This window comes from Haliotis rufescens, unplaced genomic scaffold, assembly GCF_023055435.1.
Source record: "Haliotis rufescens isolate VD_foot unplaced genomic scaffold, xgHalRufe1.0.p SCAF_8, whole genome shotgun sequence".
Lineage (NCBI taxonomy): Eukaryota > Metazoa > Mollusca > Gastropoda > Lepetellida > Haliotidae > Haliotis > Haliotis rufescens.
In genome coordinates, this window is record NW_025964372.1 from 28,881,616 (window position 1) to 28,905,716 (window position 24,101).

The following is a 24,101-nucleotide window of genomic DNA, read 5'->3' on the forward strand; positions in this document are numbered from 1 at the left end:
TAGTCGGCAGGTGTGGAGCTGTTACCTCGCCACATTTATAGGTTCCGGCTTCGCAGTTCACAACAAAATATGCACTTACATGTAGCTTTTAGTTATTCTGTGAAATGAAGTGACAAAACTCATTGCCATGGTTTTTAAAACAACCACTGTGGCATAGAACGCAAAGTTGGGGGACACGGGATTGTCAAACACACCAGCCATGCAAAACGATTTCTCGACACAAAAACTGTGACATGCTTTGCGGTAAGCGCGCTGGGGCAGTCACGTGACTGCATGTGTTATAACGCGAAAGGACAAGGATATAACCTGCTTAATCACATTTGTGAATTCGTGGCTCCGCGAGCGAGAGAGAAATTTAAGTATTCATAGTCACACCTTGCACTTCTTTCATTACCTCTTATTTAAAAAAACATTCCATTTGTTGTAATATATTGCACCAGAGACCATCAAATATCTTTGGTCTCTGATTGCACATATTGTCTTGAATCTTTCATTCTGTCTTTGCCTGTTAATTTATCGCCGCACTCAGCAATATTCTAGCTTCAAAGTTGTCTGTACATAATGGAATCTGGGCCAGACAAAATATCCAGTGATTGATACAATGAGCAGCGTATCACGCCGTCGGGGTACGATGACATGCAATCAACCAAGTCACCGAGGTTGACCACCCGATCCACTTTCGAGCATAGTGTAGATATTCGTCAATACATTGTGTAAATGTTTCCATTCAGTGACACTTAATTCTGAAGTTTAAAATTGTTTTAAACTTCGGTCTACAAGAGAAGAGCCTGAGAAGAAAACATACAGTTTAATGGAGATACCTTGAGATATTTGATGACTACGGTAATCTTGTCGATGTATGTTTCGAGTATCTTTTAATGGCGTTGTGAGGCCGCAATACTCCAGCAATATCACGGCAGGGAACACGAAGAACGAGATTCGCACCGTGTGCCCATCCTCAAAAGCGATCCCGGGTCTTCAAGCGTCACTTTACCACTTGCCTGTACCCCACAGCTTCAATGTATGGGAAGTAGAATTATCAACGGACAATTTGAAATTACATTTTGTAAACTAAACACTGAAGGATGTACAGTTATCACAACTATATGGGAGAGTAGCCATAGAAAACTGACACCACTACTCCCCACGCATGCTCAAGAATTTGTCTCCTCATGGCGAATACGGGTCAGAATGGGTCCTTTACAACCATGCTTGTCTCCTCGTGGAGGATCCTGGTCAGAACGGGCCCTTAACACCCATGCTTCTCTCCTTGTGGAGGATTCTGGTCAGAATGGGTCCTTAACACCCATGCTTCTCTCCTTGTGGAGGATCCTGGTCAGAATGGGTCCTTAATACCCATGCTTGTCTCCTCGTGGAGGATACTGGTCAGAATGGGTCCTTAACACCCCTGCCGGTCTCCTCGTGGAGGATCCTGATCAGAATGGGTCCTCTACACCCATGCCGGTCTCCTCGTGGAGGATCCTGGTCAGAATGTGTCCTCTACAACCATGCCGGTCTCCTCGTGGGGGATCCATGACAGAATGAGTCCTTAACACCCATCCCTGTCTCCTTGTGGGGGATCCTGGTCAGAATGGGTCCTCTACACCCATGCCGGTCTCCTCGTGGAGGATCCTGGTCAGAATGGGTCCTCTACACCCATGCCGGTCTCCTCGTGGAGGATCCTGATCAGAATGTGTCCTCTAAAACCATGCTGGTCTCCTCGTGGAGGATACTGGTCGGAATGGACCCTTAACACCCATGCCGGTCTCCACGTGGAGGATCCTGGTCAGAATGGGTCCTTAACACCCATGCTTGTCTCCTCGTGGAGGATACTGGTCAGAATGTGTCCTCTATAACCATGCTCCTCTCCTCGTGGAGGATCTTGGTCAGAATGGACCCTCAACACCCATGCTGGTCTCCTTGTGGAGGATCCTGGTCAGAATGGACCCTTAACACCCATGCTTGTCTCCTCGTGGAGGATCCAGGTCAGAATGGGTCCTTAACACCCATGCTTGTCTCCTCGTGGAGGATCCAGGTCAGAATGGGTTCTGAACACCCATGCTGGTCTCTTCGTGGAGGATCCTGGTCAGAATGGACCCTCAACACCTATGCTGGTCTCCTTGTGGAGGATCCTGGTCAGAATGGACCCTTAACACCCATGCTTGTCTCCTCGTGGAGGATCCAGGTCAGAATGGGTCCTTAACACCCATGCTTGTCTCCTCGTGGAGTATCCAGGTCAGAATGGGTCCTGAACACCCATGCTTGTCTCCTCGTGGAGGATCCAGGTCAGAATGGGTCCTTAACACCCATCCTTGTCTCCTCGTGGAGGATCCTGGTCAGAATGGGTTCTGAACACCCATGCTGGTCTCCTTGTGGAGGATCCTGGTCAAAATGGACCCTTAACACCCATGCTTGTCTCCTCTTGGAGGATCTTGGTCAGAATGGGTTCTTAACACCCATGCTTGTCTCCTCGTGGAGGATCCTGGTCAGAATGGGTCCTGAACACCCATGCTGGTCTCCTCTTGGAGGATCCTGGTCAGAATGGGTAATTAACACCCATGCCGGTCTCCTCGTGGAGAATCTTGGTCAGAATGGGTTCTTTACACCCATGCTTGTCTCCTCGTGGAGGATCCTGGTTAGAATGGACCCTCAACACCCATGCTTGTCTCCTCTTGGAGGATCCTGGTCTCAATGGGTCCTTAACACCCATGCCGGTCTCCTCGTTGAGGATCCTGGTCAGAATGGGTCCTTAACACCCATGCCGGTCTCCTCGTGGAGGATCTTGGTCAGAATGGACCCTCAACACCCATGCTTGTCTCCTCGTGGAGGATCCAGGTCAGAATGAGTCCTTAACACCCATGCTGGTCTCCTCGTGGAGGATCTTGGTCAGAATGGACCCTCAACACCCATGCCGGTCTCCTCGTGGAGGATCCTGGTCAGAATGTGTCCTCAACACCCATGCTTGTCTCCTCGAGGAGGATACTGGTCAGAATGTGTCCTCTACAACCATGCCGGTCTCCTCGTGGGGGATCCATGACAGAATGAGTCCTTAACACCCATCCCTGTCTCCTTGTGGGGGATCCTGGTCAGAATGGGTCCTTAAAATTAACATCCATGCTTGTATCCACGTGGAGGATCCTGGTCAGAATGGGTCCTTAACACCCATGCTTGTCTCCTCGTGGAGGATCCTGGTCAGAATGTGTCCTCTATAACCATGCTTGTCTCCTCGTGGAGGATCCTGGACACACTTTGATCCTTTACAACACCCATCTCTGTCTCCTCGTGGAGGATCCTGGTCAGAATGGGTCCTTACTACCCATGCTTGTATCCACGTGGAGGATCCAGGTCAGAATGGGTCCTTAACACCCATGCTTGTCTCCTCGTGGAGGATCCTGGTCAGAATTTGTCCTTTATAACATGCTTGTCTCCTCGTGGAGGATCCTGGTCAGAATGGGTCCTTAACACCCATACCGGTCTCCTCGTGGAGGATCCTGGTCAGAATGGGTCCTCTATAGCCATGCTTGTCTCCACGTGGAGGATCCTAGTCAGAATGGACCCTCAACCCCCATGCTTGTCTCCTCGTGGAGGATCCTGGTCGGAATGGGTCCTCTACACCCATGCCGGTCTCCTCGTGGAGGATCCTGATCAGAATGTGTCCTCTATAACCATGCTGGTCTCCTCGTGGAGGATCCAGGTCAGAATGGGTCCTCTACACCCATGCCGGTCTCCTCGTGGAGAATCCTGGTCAGAATGGACCCTTAACACCCATGCCGGTCTCCACGTGGAGGATCCTGGTCAGAATGGGTCCTCTACACCCATGCCTGTCTCCTCGTGGAGGATACTGGTCAGAATGTGTCCTCTATAACCATGCTCCTCTCCTCGTGGAGGATCTTGGTCAGAATGGACCCTCAACACCCATGCTGGTCTCCTTGTGGAGGATCCTGGTCAGAATGGACCCTTAACACCCATGCTTGTCTCCTCGTGGAGGATCCAGGTCAGAATGGGTCCTCAACACCCATGCTGGTCTCCTTGTGGAGGATCCTGGTCAGAATGGACCCTTAACACCCATGCTTGTCTCCTCGTGGAGGATCCAGGTCAGAATGGGTCCTCAACACCCATGCTTGTCTCCTCGTGGAGGATCCAGGTCAGAATGGACCCTTAACACCCATGCTGGTCTCCTCGTGGAGGATCCTGGTCAGAATGGGTTCTGAACACCCATGCCGGTCTCCTCGTGGAGGATCTTGGTCAGAATGGGTCCTTACTACCCATGCTTGTATCCACGTGGAGGATCCAGGTCAGAATGGGTCCTTAACACCCATGCTTGTCTCCTCGTGGAGGATCCTGGTCAGAATTTGTCCTTTATAACCATGCTTGTCTCCTCGTGGAGGATCCTGATCAGAATGGGTCCTCTACACCCATGCCGGTCTCCTCGTGGAGGATCCTGGTCAGAATGGGTCCTCTACACCCATGCCGGTCTCCACGTGGAGGATCCAGGTCAGAATGGGTCCTCAACACCCATGCTGGTCTCCTTGTGGAGGATCCTGGTCAGAATGGATCCTTAACACCCATACCGGTCTCCTCGTGGAGGATCCTGGTCAGAATGGACCCTCAACACCCATGCTTGTCTCCTCGTGGAGGATCCTGGTCAGAATGGGTCCTCTACACCCATGCCGGTCTCCTCGTGGAGGATCCTGATCAGAATGGGTCCTCTACACCCATGCTGGTCTCCTCGTGGAGGATCCAGGTCAGACTGGGTCCTCTACACCCATGCCGGTCTCCTCGTGGAGGATCCTGGTCAGAATGGACCCTTAACACCCATGCCGGTCTCCACGTGGAGGATCCTGGTCAGAATGGGTCCTTAACACCCATGCTTGTCTCCTCGTGGAGGATACTGGTCAGAATGTGTCCTCTATAACCATGCTCCTCTCCTCGTGGAGGATCTTGGTCAGAATGGACCCTCAACACCCATGCTGGTCTCCTTGTGGAGGATCCTGGTCAGAATGGACCCTTAACACCCATGCTTGTCTCCTCGTGGAGGATCCAGGTCAGAATGGGTCCTCAACACCCATGCTGGTCTCCTCGTGGAGGATCCTGGTCAGAATGGGTTCTGAACACCCATGCCGGTCTCCTCGTGGAGGATCCTGATCAGAATGGGTCCTCAACACCCATGCTGGTCTCCTCTTGGAGGATCCTGGTCAGAATGGGTAATTAACACCCATGCCGGTCTCCTCGTGGAGAATCCTGGTTAGAATGGACCCTCAACACCCATGCTTGTCTCCTCTTGTAGGATCCTGGTCAGAATGGGTCCTCTACACCCATGCCGGTCTCCTCGTTGAGGATCCTGGTCAGAATGGGTCCTTAACACCCATGCCGGTCTCCTCGTGGAGGATCTTGGTCAGAATGGACCCTCAACACCCATGCTTGTCTCCTCGTGGAGGATCCAGGTCAGAATGAGTCCTTAACACCCATGCTGGTCTCCTCGTGGAGGATCTTGGTCAGAATGGACCCTCAACACCCATGCTGGTCTCCTCGTGGAGGATCCAGGTCAGAATGGGTCCACAACACCCATGCTTGTCTCCTCGTGGAGGATCCGGGTCCATATGTGTTGAGTATCATATAACACCCGTAATTATGATAATATATAACAGCTTCATTTGAACAAGGTTCAATTCAATTTCATGTATTAAAATACCAATGTCCTATTTATAACCATTTGTATAATGTAATTGGTCGTTTTTTATAGTGTCTGCACTTTCATACATTGTAACGCATGAGTATGCGAGATGAAGAGTCGACATTGTCACAAACCGACAGGGCCACCGAAAAGGTATCAATATCAGTTGTTACTAGTGAGTGAGTGAGTGAGTTTGGTTTAACGCCGCTTTTAACAGTATTCCAGTTATATCACGGCGTGTCAGCTTAATGTGGGAGGAAAGCCCGAAGTGATGCAGGTCTCAGACGTTTACCCCTTCGGTGAAACCCACGAGCACGGGTATGGTGCTGACAAACCTAGAAACATAATTGGGGCGAACCGGGATTCGAACACACAATCATAGGTTTCTGGCGTGCCCAAGGGACGCAACTCTGCACAGCGAATCGCGGCGCCTTAGACGACTGGGCCACCCGTGCCCCCCAGTTGTTACTATGAAATGTGGGTACGTTAATGTTTCTGCTATCCTCACACAAGCATTCCCCCAGAGGCACATGTGTCCACCAAAAAGCCAAATAATGACAGGTTTAATGTCAAATTACTCTTTCAGCAAAACCTTTGTAATGAGGCACCAAACAAACATTAAACCTCCATGTGAACTAGCTGAAGCGACATTCCTTAGTTTGAATGTGATCACAAAAACATGTTTGGTTTGGTGAAATCCGTTATTAATAAAAATGGAAGGTTAAACAATGTTTGAAAACCATTGAAAATATTAATAATAACTCATTAGAGTTAACAGCTGAAGTCACAGTTTAGTGATATACTGTGATTCAAAATAGTTAATATGCTAATCTCGTTTGTGGCAGTTTTACGGTATAACGCCGATGACATTGCGCAATTATGTCTGCAGTTGACTGAGCCCTTGGCGCAATTTCACCCGCAGCTTACATATGACAGTTGTTGCTGAATATTTATTTGTGTCTGTTGGGCTCCCTCATGCAAAATTGACTGATATGGATGCATGGTTATTATTCTAACTGCATGAGTATGCAAAATCCTCAGCGGTTGAATACTCGGTCACAGTTCGCAGGTGTGGCGCTCTTTCGCAACATTCATTGGTTTAGGCTTCGTAACAAAATACGAACTTACCTGTTGGGTCATTCAGTGAAATGAAGTGACAAAACTAATTGCCATGGTTTGTAAAACAACCACTGTGGCATAGAACGAGGGCAGCGAATAGGTATCAATATCAGTTGTTATTATGAAATGTGCGTACGCTAATGTTTCAGATATCTGCACACAAGCATTGCTCCAGAGGCACGTGTTCACAAAAAAGCCAAATAATGACAGGTTTAAATGGAGATTACTCTTTCAGCAAAGCCTTAGTGATGAGGTACCTAACAATGTGAACCTCCATGTGAACTAGCTGAAGCGACATCCCTTAGCTTGAATGTGATCACATAAACATGTTTGGTTTGGTGAAATACATTATTAATAAAGATGAAAGCTTAAACATGTTTGAAAACCACTGAATATATTAATAATAACTAATTAGGGGAGAAACTAATGTGTTTTCAATGTAGAGCTAGATTACCTGTAGATTTAACCGCGCTAAGTTGAATTTGGAACCGACGCGAATTTGGAATACTCCCAAGGATTGAAAAAAGTAATATTCTATGAATATTGGCTTCCGCGGGGGTGCGGCTGTCAAACCAGCTGTTTGAATCAGAGGGGGTTTATTGTGATTTGATAGCCTCTGACTGACCAATCAGAAGCGAGTAATTTCAAAATTCATGGTCGAATTGGAGTTAACAGCTGAAGTCACAGTTGAGTGATGTACTGTGATTCAAAACTGCATAGTGAGTGAGTGAGTGAGTTTAACGCTGCCTTTAACAGTATTCCAGTTATATCGTGGCGTCAGCTTAATGTGGCAACCCGTGCCCCCCCCCCCCCCCCCCCCCCCTTACACTCATCGACAGGTGCTACTAAATGTATCCATCTGTGCTGGTGTGACTTCATTAGGCAATACAGACTGTATCTGGATGAGTAGTTATCATTCTAACTGCGAAGTTAGGCAACATCCTCGAAAGTAGAATACTCGGTCCAATTCTCCAATAGTGCCATTAGCTCGCCAAATTCATTAATCAAGGCTTCTTAATAAGATATGCACTTACCCTTTTGGTCAGTCTGTGAAATGCAATGACCAAAGTCATTGCCATGGTTTTCAAGACCACCACTGTGGCATAGAACGCAAAGTAGGGGAACACGGGATTGTCGAACACACCAGCCATTCTGAATGATTTCTCAACAACTAAAACACGCTTTGCAGTGAGCGCTGTCGGACACCCACGTGACTGCATGTGTAATCACATGACTTGACAAAATATAACCCGTATAATCACATTTGCTATCCACTTTCATTACCTCTGATTTAAACACAATCCATTGGACGCAAAATAGTTCACATGTTGTCTTAAATCTTTCTTTTTTTGTTTGTTTATTTATCGCCGTACTAAGTAATATTCCAGTTTCAAAGTTGTCTGTACATAATCGAGTCTGGTCCAGACAAGATATGCAGTGACTGATACAATGAGCACCGTCTCACGCCGTCGGGGTACTAAATGGTCCTCAACAGCAATGCTTGTCTCCCCGTAGATAATGCGGGTCAGAATAGATCCTCAACACACATAATGGTAGTTAATTGTTACTTGATTGTCCCAGAATCGGCAATCAAACTAGTTCTAGTGTAGTGTGTGAGTGAGTGAGTTGGGTTTGGCGCCGCCTTTAACAGTATTCAAGTTATATCACGGCGTGTCAGCTTAATGTGGGAGGAAAGCCCGAAGTGATGCAGGTCTCAGACGTTTACCACTTCGATGAAACCCACGAGCACGGGTATGGTGCTGACAAACCTAGAAACATCATCGGGGCGAACCGGGATTCGAACGAACCACAATCATAGGTTGCTGGCGTGCCCAAGGGTCGCAACTTTGCACAGCAAATCGCGGAACATTAGACGACTTGGCCATCCGTGCCCCCAGTTCTAGTGTAGAGAATACCACACCAAAGAACTATTTTATAGGTCTTCAACAACCTCTGCTTACCGTAAGAGGCGACTAACGGGATCGGGTGGTCAAGCTCGCTAACCTGATTGATGCATGTCATCGTATCCCAATTGCGTGGATCGATGCTCATGACATCAACCACTGGATTGTCTGGTTCTGTCGCGATTATTTACCCAACATGGGTACAATGTGTGAAGCCCATTTTTGATGTCCTCCCGCCCTGTTATTGCTGAAATATTGCTAAAAGTGTCGTCAATCCAGAATTACTATGTGAAAAGTAAAAAGGCGCCTTCAAGACTAATTTAAACAATCCATTTCACGAATAATGTGAAAAATCCGCTTCAAGAATACATGTATTGTGAAAACTCCACTTCAAGAATAATGTGAAAAATCCACTTCAAGAATACATGTTTTGGGAAAAATCCACTTCAAGAATAATGTAAACAATCCACTTCAAAATTAATGTAAAAAAAGTAATCTATTTATTTTACGCTCTTCGGCAAAAGGAATGGCACACCACAAAATACGCCCTCGACTGACAGCCCCGGGCGATGCGTGCACTTGCACAGAAAGGTGTTGGAAAAGAAGACCGGTCTCTGTTTGTCTGCACCAGGCAACATGGAGTATAGCTGGGTAACTTGGTACATGAAGTATTCGATCAAATATCTGGAGAGTGACATTCAACTGGTTGGGCTTACAAGACAAAATGTGCGCTTTCAGGTTTTTTAGTCATTCTGTGAAATGCTGTGACAAAACACATTTCATTGTTGTTTTTTAAATAAACACTGTGAATATAGAAAGCAAAGTAGGGGAACACGGGATTGTCAAATACACCAGCCATTTTGATTAGTTTGATTTTTTACAGAAAACAGTTTTATTTGAATCAAGTTGGGGAAAAGTGATACTTGTAAAAACATTTGCCCCCTGCTGTCAAAAAAAGTTAACTACGGCCTTCGACACAGATAAGGGTGAGCGCAGAGTGACTGCATGTCTTCTAAACACCGAGGCGATACACAACTGTAACTTGTCTCAACGTGCGATTTATAATCATCACATTTAAGGTTTAAACAGACAATGACGGAATTTGTTACAGAATCACAATCATCCAGTACCGCTAAACAACTCGACAGGGATCCACATGGAACACAACTTTTAGGAACAGTTGGCGTTCTGCGTGCACCGGAAGCAATCTGACGTGGAGAGTGACGCAATGCACGTGCATTTCAAGCACTGCGTGTATTCGTCAATGCGCCACGTGGACCCCACCGTGCTGCCCACGAGCAAAACTACCACCCCTGCTGTTATCGACTGTGCCGTGGTTTATTCATAAGTTATCGTAGGGAGTTGCACGTTTGCAATATCTTCGTGTGAGTGAGTTTGGTTTTGCGCCGCTTCAAGCAATATTCCAGCCACATCAAGGCGGGGAACACCAGAAACGTGTTTCACTCAGTGTACGAATTCAGTTAAATAGGAACTAATTTTAAAATCACCTGGCATCGCACACAAATGAATGATCCTGCCAACCCCTTTCGGTACGTGGATCTATTTAGAGTATTCGGTAGTTAGCAGTGTAGTGAGCGGGACGCAAATAAAATCGTATTTGATATGGAGATACATAATTTAAAAATAAAATAATGATGTACGTAAACATTTGCTCAATGCTTTTGAGATAAGTGTAAGTAATAGTGGGGGTTCTTGGGAGGGGGGAGGGTGTTGACACCTTCATGAATCTTATATGTACATATTAACAGATGTTGTACAGACGAAATATAGTAAAATCGTATCACCTGTATAAGTTTAATAAGATTTACCTTTAAGGTCTAGGCAGATTCGAGTTATCACTCTGTCATCTTCGGATAATTCGACACGTATTCCAAATGACTTCGACTCAGCAATATTCCAGCTATATGACGGCTGTATCGAGTCCGGACAAGACAATCTAGACTGACATTTAGTCCCAGATATAAAGTTTTCGTAACTTAGAATATATATCTACAAATTAAAAACAATTCTAATCCAAATGGTTCCGAGAACAATGCTTAATGTCTGGAGCTGAAGTAATCTAGACTTGCCAAATCATTCTAGGCTTAAGTCGGACTTTTTTATTTATTTATTCTCAAGGGTCTGGGAGACAGTCTACACACAATCCAGTGATGCGCCACGAGCCAGCTGTTGGATAAGTTCACAAGAGCCAGTCTCCTGTAACGATGACTACTAGCATCGGTAGTTTGAGTTGAAATAAAACACATATTATTCCATTTAAATCTATGAGACTGAATTCTTTTTAAGAAAAACACCTTGCAACAATGTCATTTTTGTGGCAAGCAATTTCTTTCTTTTTTTCAAAGGCCTGAAGCAAAATTAAAAAATTCAAACATTTTCAGGTACAATATATTTCTTTCGATAAAAACCCAGCCCACTACCCCAAGAATATAAAATGGTCGATCCCTCCCGTTCCAGCGGCTCTAGGTATAGATTTAGCTCATTTGGTGCGAGGACCCGTAAGGATCCGGGGAATATTAGGTCTTCAGCATCCCATGCTTGTCGTAAAAGGCAACTATGCCTGTCGTAAGAGGCGACTAACGGGATCGGGTGGTCAGACTCGCTGACTTGGTTGATGCATGTCATCGATCCCAATTGCGTGGATCGAGGTTGATGATGTCAATCACTGGATCGTCTGGTCCAGACTCGATTATTAACAGACCGCCGTCATATAGCCGGAATATTGCTGAGTGCGGCGTTAAACAACAGGCAAACAAACAAACAAACATTTGGTGTACGTTAGCTTGGCTTGCTGAGCCGTAGTATTATAACAACTTACATGCAAGGCATTGAATACGGCTTAATGTCAAGTTGAAAATATTATATTATATTTAAGAATATATCTCGCTTATGGTTAACGGTTGAGGGTGGCTAGAAGCGTGTACGTGCATGTTCCATTCTCCTGGAAACTTCTTACGCCCACGAGTTTAAAACTTTACTCTCTGCTGTGTTTGCCAGCAGTCAACAGCGTTATTTAACCCCAAAATACACTCATGCTTTTTTGATAATGTAAACACTTATTTCAAAATACAAGTGTTTTATATGGAATGTTGTAAGGGACATTCTCGAGTTTTTGAAGTCAGTTCAAAATGAAAAAAGTATGAGTATGTTTTAGGGGTACACAATGCTGTTGCGTATTGCCCGATACCACAGCAGTACCCAGTCGTCCAAGGTGCCAGAATTTGCTAAGCCGTAGTCGAGCGCCTTAGTCGTACCAGAAACTTAAATCGTGCGTTTGAATCCCGGGTTAAAGTGAGTGAGATACAAAAGTGCTTTGCAGAGTATTTCAGTTATACACTGTGCAGAGTTGCCTCCCCTGCTTCCCTAAGACATGTCAAGAGAACGCCCTGATAATGATCTCTGGTTTGTCAACATCTTACCCGTGCTCGTATCACCAAAGTGACACGTTGTGATATAACTGGACTGCTGTTCAAAGAGCATTTAACTTGTAAATGGTGGGAGGTTGGGTGGCTTCGTGGATAAAGACATTTTAGTGGTTCAACTGTTTGTTCGGTACAAATTATTGAGAGAGAGACTATGAGACTTACATTAGAAAAGGACTCGACAATGAGAATCTGTTTTTTATTGTGGAATCTCCATTGGCAATAAGTTCAAGGTCATCCGTGTAAAAGAGTTGAGTAAGGGGTGTTGGGGACCTGTGCTGAGGAGGTCCAGGGTGATAACCTTCCTCTTTGCTGAGCAAAATCTTAAAGGATTTAGTGACAATCGGAAAAGCAAAGAACTGAAAGGATCGCCTGGAAATATTCATGTTCTAATAGAAATGGTTTCCGAAGGCACCACCTGTCCTTGCGAATACATCTCAAGTTGAGTTGACCAGCATTTCACTAAAGACTTAAACAAGTAGTCGCGCGGGGAGGTCAGTACATTCCAATGACCTCAAAATCCATTCGTGAGGCACAGAATCATAAACTTCTCTCTAGTCTATCCAACACATTGAGAGGATATGGTGGTAAGTTTTAGCCTCTTGGGGGATAATGTTCTGAACCAGCAATTGATCCTTACAACCCAAGCATCCCTTTCTGCCTCCTTTCTGTTCCATGTAAATAATGGCTTGAAACGCTCTATGATGACACCCTTTCAATATTTGTACTGTGTATTCAGACAAGTAATAGGGCGGGCGTTTTGGGGATCAGTCAAATCACCTTTCTTTGGGAAAAGTATTGTTCGACCTTTGCACAACCAAAGCGGAATATCCTCTGTATCGACATGAGAATTTAAACAGTTAAGTAATAGCGTTTTGACACAACAGTTTCAAAAACCGTTTTCGAATACCATCAGGCCCTGGCGCCGTATTAGATTTGGACTTTTTAATTACATTTGTCAGGCAAACAGGTGTAATGAAACTCAACAATGGTGACTTTCTTTTGTCATGTACATTATTATTGTTATCTTCTGTCCATGGTTACATTGAGGTTGCAGTTCCTGGGTAGAGACCACAACTCTTCCAAAATCTTTCACTGGAATCCGTGGTGGGTCTTTTCTCATCACTGCCATTGGTTGCATTTAATTGCCTGTAAAACTGATTTTCATTAGATTCAACGGTTTAATTTGTTTTATGAAATTATTTTTCTTATCTCACTTTCTCTTTCTTTGTGTCCGAAACCTTTAACTTTGATTTAGAATTTTCTCCTTAGTTGTCTTGTATTTTGTTTTATTTTGACATTGATTACCCCAAGGAACGTAATTTCAAGCAAAGTGTTATCCAGGATATATCTTTCTTGTTTCCTTTAGTTTTATTTGGAACCGGTTTTCTTTTGGTGATTTTGTTTATTCCCCTTTTGTGGTTCATGGTCTTTGGAAACGGTAGGAAGTTCCTCCGGTGATCGAGCAGCATACACGCAACAGTTAATGCCATGCAAAGAACATTCCGAAATAAGAGCGACTGAATGTTATTGGATTTGTCAAGTTGATTCTGTGGAAATGATGGGTTAAATTGTTTCATTGTCCTCCTTTACTCAATCGGTTAATCGCAGATTTGATTATAACATGACATAAGTAAAATATACAAGGGGTTATCAATAAGATCACTGACAGGAGTATGTCGGGAGACGGAGAAAACTCAAAATCGTCGAGGCCACCATCAGGAATTTCATGTTGTGAGCCATGTGTTGGTCATCAGAGACAACAACATCAGGTAATTTAGGGAGAACAATGAGAACGTTCATTTGCAATTTCGGGTCTGCTACTGACCTGAGGGTTCACGTAAAGGCACCTGACGCGTGTTGGCAGTAAGCTCGCGACTGTACAGCTTTAGTAGCCGGAACTGGTCAGAATAGTCTGCTCTCGGATATGGCCTTATCCCAATGCTGCCTCAGTAATTTGCTATTTATTTGTGGTATTCCTGGCCATCCTGTTGCTTTCACACACTCAAGAAGTGTGGACATTAGTTATTACGTCCAAGGTATTCTTGGATGGCTTCTGTGCCTCCCCCTGGGGCAAGTCCCATCTCCAGTTTGGTTGGTTTGTATACTGGAGGGAGCCTTATTGGGATTCCGAGTTGAAAGATGATTTTTTCATGTCGTTCTGTAACCCAGTCTTAACCAGCTTCGGGGAGGGGTACGTTTGGTTCAGGGGATTCAATCCTCCCTTTCTATGACCACCACGGAGTGGCAATTATAATTATTGTTATTATAGTGTTAATATTATTTTTTTATTTGAAATGAATCTTATTATTGTTGACTTAGCGAAGAACAAACTTGCCTTAACGAACCCAAAAAACTAACAGCTCTCACTTTGTGGAAGTGGAAGGACAAGGCCAATACATTGAACATAGTTACAGCTGCTCAAGGCAAAAACTATTCCAGTTGATACTAACTTCAAATTCAACCAATCGGGCTCTAGCAATACTGGACGTATGTTCAAAGCTACCTTAATTAGAGGGGAGTTGGGGTGTGGGGTGGTGGAGAAGGTCGATCTGAAGAACATTAACACAACCTTCAGAAATGAATGCTCAAGACAGGTTCTGGATGTTGGAGGCCAAACATTTCCACCTAATATGTGGACGGCACTTTCCTGTTGTCATGTTACAGTGAGTGAGTATGGTTTTACGCCGCTTTTAGCAATATTCCAGCAATATCACGACGGGGGTCACCAGAGATGAGCGTCTGGTCTGGGCGCAACAGGTTCACTGAAGCGCCAGGAAATTCACTCAGAACAGGGATATTCTTGTGATTATTTTGCTTATTTTACCATTTTCAATTATAAAATATCTCTATAATAAAAACATTTTAATACAGTAAATCTTGTTTGGAGGATAATACAAACTTATGCTAATGACATAACATATACAAGGTGTGAAGAGTAAGCCAAGGACATCGTAAAAAGTAACTGAAGCGTCTCACCAATCACTCTGTTACAGAAAATTTTCTCAACAATAGTTCATTGCCATACCTACTGTTTAAAAACAAGATATCTTTTAGAAATCTTGCTTAATTAGGTTCCATGGGGTCTGATTATCAGTATACATTGAGGGTTTTACTTGTATTACATTATTCAAAGTAATGTAATGTGCACATATATCTTCCGTAAAGAATGGGGGCGGTGGGGTAGCCTAGTGGTTAAAGCGTTCGCTCGTCACGCCGAAGACCCGGGTTCGATTTCCGACATGGGTACAATGTGTGAAGCCCATTTCTGGTGTCCCCCGCCGTGATATTGCTGGAATTGTCACTCACTCACCAAAAAGAATGACAGTAAGGAGAAAATAGAATATGGGGATGTAAATCTCCAAGGTCATTTATATTACATTCTGTACAACGGCGGACAAATCCGAGAGGGAATGTGTACCAGTTATAATGTGTAACATCCAGACCTGCAGACATACGCCTTAAACAACGTAAGCCCTCGATCCAGAAACATGACCTGTACAATCCCTATCAGATCACATCGTCAGCATCTCAACCTCTCCATCTCCTGGCAACACACTAATTCCTCTGTACAAACATTCACAACTGGAGGAAGCGCAAGCTGCAAGAAGGATCTAGAAGCGATCCACGCCAGACGAGCCAAGTCATCTATCAATCGTGATCAGTGTTTTCCTCCCGAGTGCATGGGGCATTTCATTTTGATACAGCTCATTTAACACATAGCCGCTCTCCTATTACAACTGCCATTTCCATCAATTCTTCTAAATTGTATAACAATCTTTATGTATCTCTACATTACTCAAATTTCTATGTCTCACTCTGTGTGTGCATGGACTATAGAGAGGATATTACATGAGTGTTTATGCCATACTATGTTTACGACACGAGTGTCTAAATTCCGGTATTTCCCAAGCGAGAGCGAGTGTCGTAAATATAGTATGACATGAACACAATGTCTACATACAGAGACGAATGTTAGTGTTTACCTAAAAGGACAAGTCGCAACAGCAGCGGGCACAAAACTTGTCGAATGACGTCAGCAATCTAAGAGCTATGACGTCATAATGAGATTCGAATGACGTCAACAATGCCGTCCGGATGACAGAAACAATGTTCTGTTGTCTCGTGGCATGATATAAACCAAGGGCAGATATGATTTTTTTATCATATAATGGGTAGGTTTCTCGGCAGGAGAAAGCCAACGGATAAAAACGATATCCGCTGGGGTCATATGCGGATAGAGATGCAAATATCAAAGGCCAAGTAGGGACTACTTTCAGTGTTTATAAACAAACATGGCGTCGCCCTTGTCATTCGGCAATCGAGTCAGAATTAACCATCGGGAATCTGGATTAACTACAGAGATAATTGCTATCATTATCAAAAGAACAGTCTAATATACTTAAAATCAGTGTTTAACTGTGACGTCGCTAAGGCATTTTATAAGTTTTGGCAACTTTGGAGATATAAATTTCGAAACAATTTTGCAAGGGCCCTAGGCCTAGCCAAGCGGGATCAGTAGCTATATCGGTGCTTGTAGGACTCTGCGGCTTGAAACCTTTTCCACAAATTAAAATAGTTGGATTTGGCCGAAATATGTTTGAATTGTTACCTTGTTTCGTTTTGTTGCTGTGTGTACATCTGATTGCACTGCTTAACGTTTTGACAGGACAGGCCGACTGTCAACAACGTCTGAACGTGGCCATGACGTCTCATAGACTAGGGTTAGAGTAGCTTCCCTTTGACAAAGGGCAGTTACTCTAGCGGAGAGACCGATGGATTGCCGCGAAATGCAAGTAAAAACAATTGTTGTTTTGCGTATGTGTTGCTGCGCCACTGTATAAGAAACAGATTTCAGTTGGAACTATACACATCAATTACCCTCTGACGTAATAAATATTAATGCGCGCATTCCAGGAAAACTCGCAACGTTTAAGAAATGTTTTTGAGAGAGGGAAAGCGATTTTCAAGCACAGAATTAAAGAATGACATTTTATGATAAAGAGGTTATCACGCTTATGTGTTTGGGGATGGTAAATATCCTTTATTAGGAATAAACACTATGTATTCCTAATACAGGATATTAACTATCCCCAAACACACTCGCGTGATAACCTCTATCTATGTACGCCGATATGTTTGCCCTCGTTGGTAATAAATGGTATTTTTATTAACCCCGATATGTTTGCCCACGTAGGTATAAAATGTAGGTAAACAATTGTTCCCGTATTTATTACATATCATAAAAATCATATGTGCCCTGGGGTCATGTCACGTCACGAGAGTGTATTGTTTCCGTCATCCGGAGGACGTTCATTCGAATCTTATTGTGACGTGAGGTCGAGAAATTGTGGTTCCGCTTCTGTTGCGACTTGCTGTCCTCATAGGTAAACACTAACATTCGCTCTGTATGTAGACATCTTCTTCGGTATTAAATAGAGCATTGTATTCTCTATGTATGCCATGTCCTCCCACCGTGTCATTTACCTGAAGAAGAGGCAAAAAGTAGTCCCGAAACGTTGTGTACGTATAGGGCAAGAAGATCATAATCTGGAAATCCACTAATCTACTTCCATTATGACTTGCTACTCTGATTACAATGACAAATTAGATATGTAAATTAGCTTGTGACAGTGCTGTAACGCTGAGTCATCACTGCACCGTAGTTCGGATACCACCAGCCGAACCATGACCAGTGTGTAAAACACGCTGTACGAACTCAGTTGGACCAACAAATACTGTAAATACTTGAATAAACACAGTGAGATTGGCTTATTTCGGAAGCTCTTAGACCCGGCATTAAACCGAAACATTCGTGTATATTTTATTAGGTAGCATCTTCCCGACGCAAACGAGTTAACTGACTATCAAAGTCCAGTTTTAAAGTCAGTTAACTCTCTTGCCTCGGGAAGATGATTAGGTAGGCGTAGCACTATTCATTTGTATTAAGTTTTAAATCTTTGTTGTCATCTAATATTTAACCAGGGGTACATGTATATTTAAAGCAGGCGTATAAAGAGGCGACTAACGGGATCGGTTGGTCAGGCTCGATGACTTGGTCGAAACATGTCAACTGCGTTGATCGATGCTCATGATATCAATCACTAGATTGTCTGATCCTGACTCGATTATTTACAGAGCGCCATCATATGGCTGGAATATTGCTGAGTACGACTTTAAGCAACAAACAAAACATATGATGTGATATAATGTATGATAATGATAGGAATGCAATGCAAATGAAAGAAGAGATAAATAACTTCCTAATATAACCTAATAATTTGATGTTGTTGTCAATTTATTAACAAATGGACAGAAGTTGGTCAGCTTTTTAATGTGCCGCCGTCATATGGCTTGAATATTGCTGAGTGCGACGTTAAGCTTATTACTTTCGGGAATCGTTGACATGGCGTTTAGTCAAGGAGAGCGCTTATTGCAGGATGCGCGGTATGCAGCTCGGGACTTGGGCAGTTCTTTATGTCACTGTCAAGGTTTCAACTTTCAAGATTTATATGTATCCTGCTATTCACAATACCAAGCCAGGCGTGTCCAAACCCTCACAGTCTGCCAACAGTTTGCGAACCCCTAACAGATCATGCTACCTATACCGTGCGCAGCGTTCGTTCCCAGCACCCATACCTTCCGCGTGCCCCAAATCAGCATAGGGGAACATTTCAGTGTATTTCTGCATGAGCGCATTCAACATGGCTGACCAACTGAGCTACATCGATAACCCCGTGTTCTCCCAGTTTGCCTTCTATGGCTCGATTTTAATCGGGAAAACAGTCCTCATGAGTCCACTGACGGCGCTGTTCAGAATGAAGAATGAGGTATGTGGTCAGAAGCTTGTATGAAACTTCTTTGTCCAACTATCCACCTGCCACCATGATATACCGTCTCCACCCAAGGGCAGACAACTATGATTTCTTTAGGCTTTTACATGCGCTTGATGCAACTCCGCAATCACTGTCAGTCATTCGTGACCAGCTTGTGTAATTGACGAACAAGCCGAATGATGACTTGCTGGTGACGGAGATGTGCGAGTGATGACGAATCGACAAATGAGAGACAGATAAATCCAGCTTTTATAAATCAAGTCTATTTTGATCGTTTAACGGAGGACTTGTAATTTATTCAGATTTTTATACATATACATTTTTCGAGAAAAATACGGCAACTAAGGTATGTTTTCAGCATTAAGCGCATCAGCTTTTTAAACATTATTATTGTCTCTAGTGACTGGAAAGAACACTTAAAACATGGCTCACACATGCTGCTTAATGAAGTTGCTCTAAGTAGGGGTGTAACAAAAGTACATTCGTTTGTTTATTTTGTTTCTTTGTCGTTTAACGCCGCACTCAGCAATATTCCATATTGACAGCGGTCTGTAAATAATCGAGTCTGGACCAGACAATCCAGTGATTAACATCATGAGCATTGATCCACGCAATTGGGATACGATGACATGCATCAACCAAGTCAGCCAGCCTGACCACCCGATACGTTAGTTGCCTCTTACGGCAAGCATAGTCGCCTATTACGACAAGCATAGTCGCCTTTTACGGCAAGCATAGACGCCTATCACGACAAGCATAGTCGCCTTTTAGGGAAAGCATAGTCGCCTATTACGACAAGCATAGTCGCCTTTTACGACAAGCATAGTCGCCTTTTACGACAAGCATAGTCGCCTTTTACGGCAAGCATGGGTTGCTGGATACCTATTCAAGTATTTCTCCCCCCGGAACTTCACGGGTCCATGAATTAGAGTGTGTTGACAATTGTGATAGAATAGCAGCGTGTATGATTTCCAGGAGCTAGATAACCGTCATGGGATCGGAGAGGAAATGAAAGATATGATCATGGAATGATTTAGGTTACGGAACATGTTTGTCAATGTTTGGAAATTGTAAACATATTTGGAGACGGACCATGCCTATTAAATGAAAAGTGGTAAGTGAGGACGCTCACTTCAAGGTCCGGGGTTCGATCCCCGGCCGCGTCATACCAAAAGACGTTAAAAGATGGTACTTGTTGTTACCCTGTCTGGCGCTCGGCATTAAGGGGCTAAAACAAGGACTGGTCGGCTCGGAGTCAGTATACTGTGTCTGAGTGGGGTATTCATGTTAAACTGCGGCATGGTATCTCAGTGTGCTAGCACTATAAATCGGCATCAGTCCGGACTAGTACAAGCAGCCACACAAACACACACACGTACATGCACGTCGCTATATAAGTGCAATAATCTTGGACTCGACGTTAAATCCCATTTCACCTCACCTCACCCGCTCACCTCATCGCCAAGTGGTTGTGGTAGCATAGCCTGTATCTGTAATCTGACTGCCAATTTATGAGAGAAATACTTATTTCAAATGCCCAAATAGGTAGAATGGTTCTTGGGATGCATAGTCTTTCCACTGCTTTCATGGGGTGGTGGGGTAGCCTGGTGGTTAAAGTGTTCGCTAGTCATACTGAAGAGTGTTTTAGTGAGTTTGGTTTAACGCCGCCTTCAACAGTATTACAGTTATATCGCGGCGTGTCAGCTTATGTGGGAGGAAAGCCCGAAGTGATGCAGGAAACGTTTACCACTTCGATGAAACCCACGAGCACGGGTATGGTACTGACAAACATAGAAACATAATCGGGGCGAACCGGGATTCAAACCCACAATCATAGGTTTCTGGCGTGCCCAAGGGACGCAATACACCAAGTAGCCCTTTTGGTTTAGTAAAATATCCACATTTTGGCCCGTATGTTTCATTCTAGGTGAAAAATAAATTGATAATACAAACTCCAAGGTATATTGTTAAAAAATGCCTCGGTTGGTCCACTCCGTTAAATATAACTGGAAAAAAGATACTCCAGGCTTCTTGTGTAATTTGTTCTTCACTGGAACAAGTTGCCGTAGGCAGCAGTTATTTTTAGTTATATGTAAATGAGTGGCGGCCCAAGGGGACGTAACTCTGACAAGCGTCCCAAGGTTCGTCATAATTAATACCTTAACATTGTTATGCGTTATCGTTTGCGTGTTCGTGGCACAGTTGCGCTGTTCTTCATCACTTACAATATTAGGTATAGTTATTATTTCAGTAAAACAATTATTTACAGACGTGAAAATAATATAAAATGTTATTATGTAAGTAATATACCGTGTATAATCACGACTTGTGTGGCGATATTTCCAGACCTTCTCCAACCCAGAGGACCTGAAGTTGGGCGCACCTGGCATCAAAGTCAACTTCGACGACCAAACTGTGGAGAGAGTTCGAAGGTACATTGCATATCAATCCTGCTTACGCCAATAACTATCTATTCACGGACTCGGTGTCCCAGTCGTCTAAGGCGCCTGCAGAGTTGCGTCCCTTTGGAATCCCATGCCCTGTTTGGAATCTGAGATTCGTCCTAATTACTGATTTTGTGGTCGCCATACCGTGCTCGTGAGTTTTACCAAAGTGGTAAACGTCGAAGACCTTCATCTTTCGGCTTCCTTTCACATTAAGATGGCATGTCGTGGTATTATTGAAATACTGTACATAGCGTCAAACATACCTCACTGATTCTGGTAGTGCTAAACCTAAGCGGTGATATCGAGGTACGTTTAAGGGTGGCCCTTTACACTACTTTTAAAAACAATGTTTCCTCCATCACCAGTGTTCCCACCCCAATTTTGCAATGGACCCTTGAAGTACACCTCTGAGGCTGCGAACCCCCTTAATACGCGACCCGTGAAGGTCTTCAGCAACACATGTTTGCCGTAAAAGGTGACTATGCTTGTCGTAAAAGGCGACTGACGGGATCCGGTGGTCAGGCTCGCTGACTTGGTTGATGCATGTCATCGTATCCCAATTGCGTGGATCGATGCTCATGATGTCAATCACTGGATTGTCTGGTCCAGACTCGATTATTTACAGACCGCCGTCATATAGCTGGAATATTGCTGAGAGCGGCGTTAAACAACAAACCAACCAACCAACCCTTGGTACGCGGGATTCGTGGCTCTTTTTAGACGTATTTGGGACACAGCTATGAGGTACACGGGACGTATATATAAAACTGATAATGGTGTACGTAAACAATCCTTTACATATATAAATATATAATTTTATCGATATTTTTATACGATGTAACTTCAAATCAAACCCTTATCACGATGCTGAAATTTGTGTTAAGTATTGTTCGGAATTTCGGGATTCAGGAGTGAGCAATGAGACCTGTGGTGTGTATGTGTGTGCGTGTGTATGTTTGGGAGCGTGTGTGTGTGTGGGTGTGTGTATAGCGGGAGTTGGGTTGGGTAGGGGAGCGGGTGCTTAAGTCCCTATCGAGCACAAGAGGTTTTAGAAGTGTCTTTCATGACGACCTCTATATACATACATATATATGGATACCGACATTTTGCGTTTATAAAGTAGTTCAATATATATGTATATATATATATATATATATATATATATATATATATATATATATATATATATATATATATATATGTGTTGTTTTTCTCCTGTTTACGGGAAACTGAGTTGCCCAGTAGATTAGAGTGTTACTAAGCAGTGCCAGGATTTGCTGATCGTGGGTCCCAAACCATGACCTTTGAGTTCTCGACAAGCAAGCTCTAACAGATTTGATCATAGTCGAAAACATCCCCCATCTGCAGCACGTTTGGCTTTCCTGCCATGTAACTGTGGCATGTAACTGAATACTGTTCAAAGCGGCGGTTAACAAAAGCAATCTCACTCCATGTCTAGCCAATCTCTTGGTAGTTTCATGAGTTGTCTTGGGCACGCCAGAAACATTTGATTGTGGGTTCGAATCCCGGTTCACCCAAATTATGTTTCTAGGTCTGTCAGCACGTGTGAGCTCGTGGGTTTCACCAAAGTGGTAAATGTGTCAGACCCGCATCAGTTCGGGTTGTCCTCCACGCTAAGCTGACACGCCGTGATGTAACTGAAATACTGTTCAAAGCGACGTTAAACCTAACTCACTCACTCATTCATGAGATTTCTTTCCTTCTTGTTTGTTTGTTTGTTTGTTTGTTTATTTATGCCGCACTCAGCAATATTCCAGCTATATGACGGCAGCCTGTAAATAGTCGAATCTGGACCAGACATTCCAGTGATTGATGCTATTAGCAACTATCCACGCCGTGTGGGTACGATGACAACCAACCGGCGAGCCTGGCCACCCGGCCCATCAAGTCACGACTCTTACGACCAGGATAGGTTGCTGTGGACGATTCTAACCCTGAATCTCAACTGGGTTCTATTCCTCTATGGGACGAACCGTAAACGTGTCATCTTTTTTTCAGATGCCATCAGAATGACCTTGAGAACATCTTGCCCTTCGCTGTGATTGGCGTGCTGTACGTCCTATCGGATCCCCTACCCCACGTCGCCAGACGCCTCTTCCAGACGTTCACAGCGGCACGCCTCATCCACACCGTCGCCTACCTCGCCCCACTGCCGCAGCCAATCAGATTCCTGGCCTTCGGCGTTGGGGCAGTCGTCAACATGATCATGGTCGGCCGTGTCATCATCTGTGGAACCCTCTAATGCGACGTTGTCGACAACTTTTAACACGCCCTCTACTTGGACATGTATATCTCTATGTATACGTAGAAAGAGGACGATCATTTGATGTTCTCACGGGGCCTGGGATATTTTTGAATTTTAGTACTTGTTCCAAAACATGCTGGGAAAAAATGTCCTCAGATTTTTCCAAAATTATTTACATCATTTTATGATGTGTCACTGGACATATTGGCTGCTCTGGTATGGGTCCAAATTGGTAGGTTTCCAAGTGCTGACGGAGAAAACTATTTTGTCTATTTTGTCAAAATCACATAGTTTGCCCTTTAACCCGTGTTGACAGCGATTAACCAGATACGCCTATCTCATGTACGTCTCTACACTGCCGAGCATTCTAATGGCCATATATAGACCAATAGCCGTCTTTTTAAACCGTATT

The 24,101-nt window shown here is 44.1% G+C and overlaps 2 protein-coding genes across 2 annotated transcripts in view; one reads left to right on the top strand and one right to left on the bottom strand.

Annotated features, from left to right (window-relative positions):
• The window catches only part of LOC124120376 (microsomal glutathione S-transferase 1-like), a 12,329-nt gene extending 4,338 nt beyond the window's left edge, over positions 1-7,991 (bottom strand). Inside the window, exon 1 of the mRNA XM_046483186.2 lies at positions 7,828-7,991. Within this exon, the coding sequence (XP_046339142.1) occupies positions 7,828-7,944 (117 nt within the window). The 5' untranslated portion in view covers positions 7,945-7,991. The remainder of the gene's footprint in view (positions 1-7,827) is intronic.
• A 10,774-nt stretch (positions 7,992-18,765) lies between these two features.
• On the top strand, positions 18,766-23,806 carry LOC124120371 (microsomal glutathione S-transferase 1-like). The gene is made up of 3 exons (XM_046483182.2): positions 18,766-18,970; positions 21,323-21,408; positions 23,443-23,806. The coding sequence occupies exons 1-3, from the start codon at positions 18,830-18,832 to the stop codon at positions 23,684-23,686; spliced, it is 471 nt and encodes a 156-aa protein (XP_046339138.1). The 5' UTR covers positions 18,766-18,829; the 3' UTR covers positions 23,687-23,806.
• Positions 23,807-24,101: the final 295 nt, after the last annotated feature.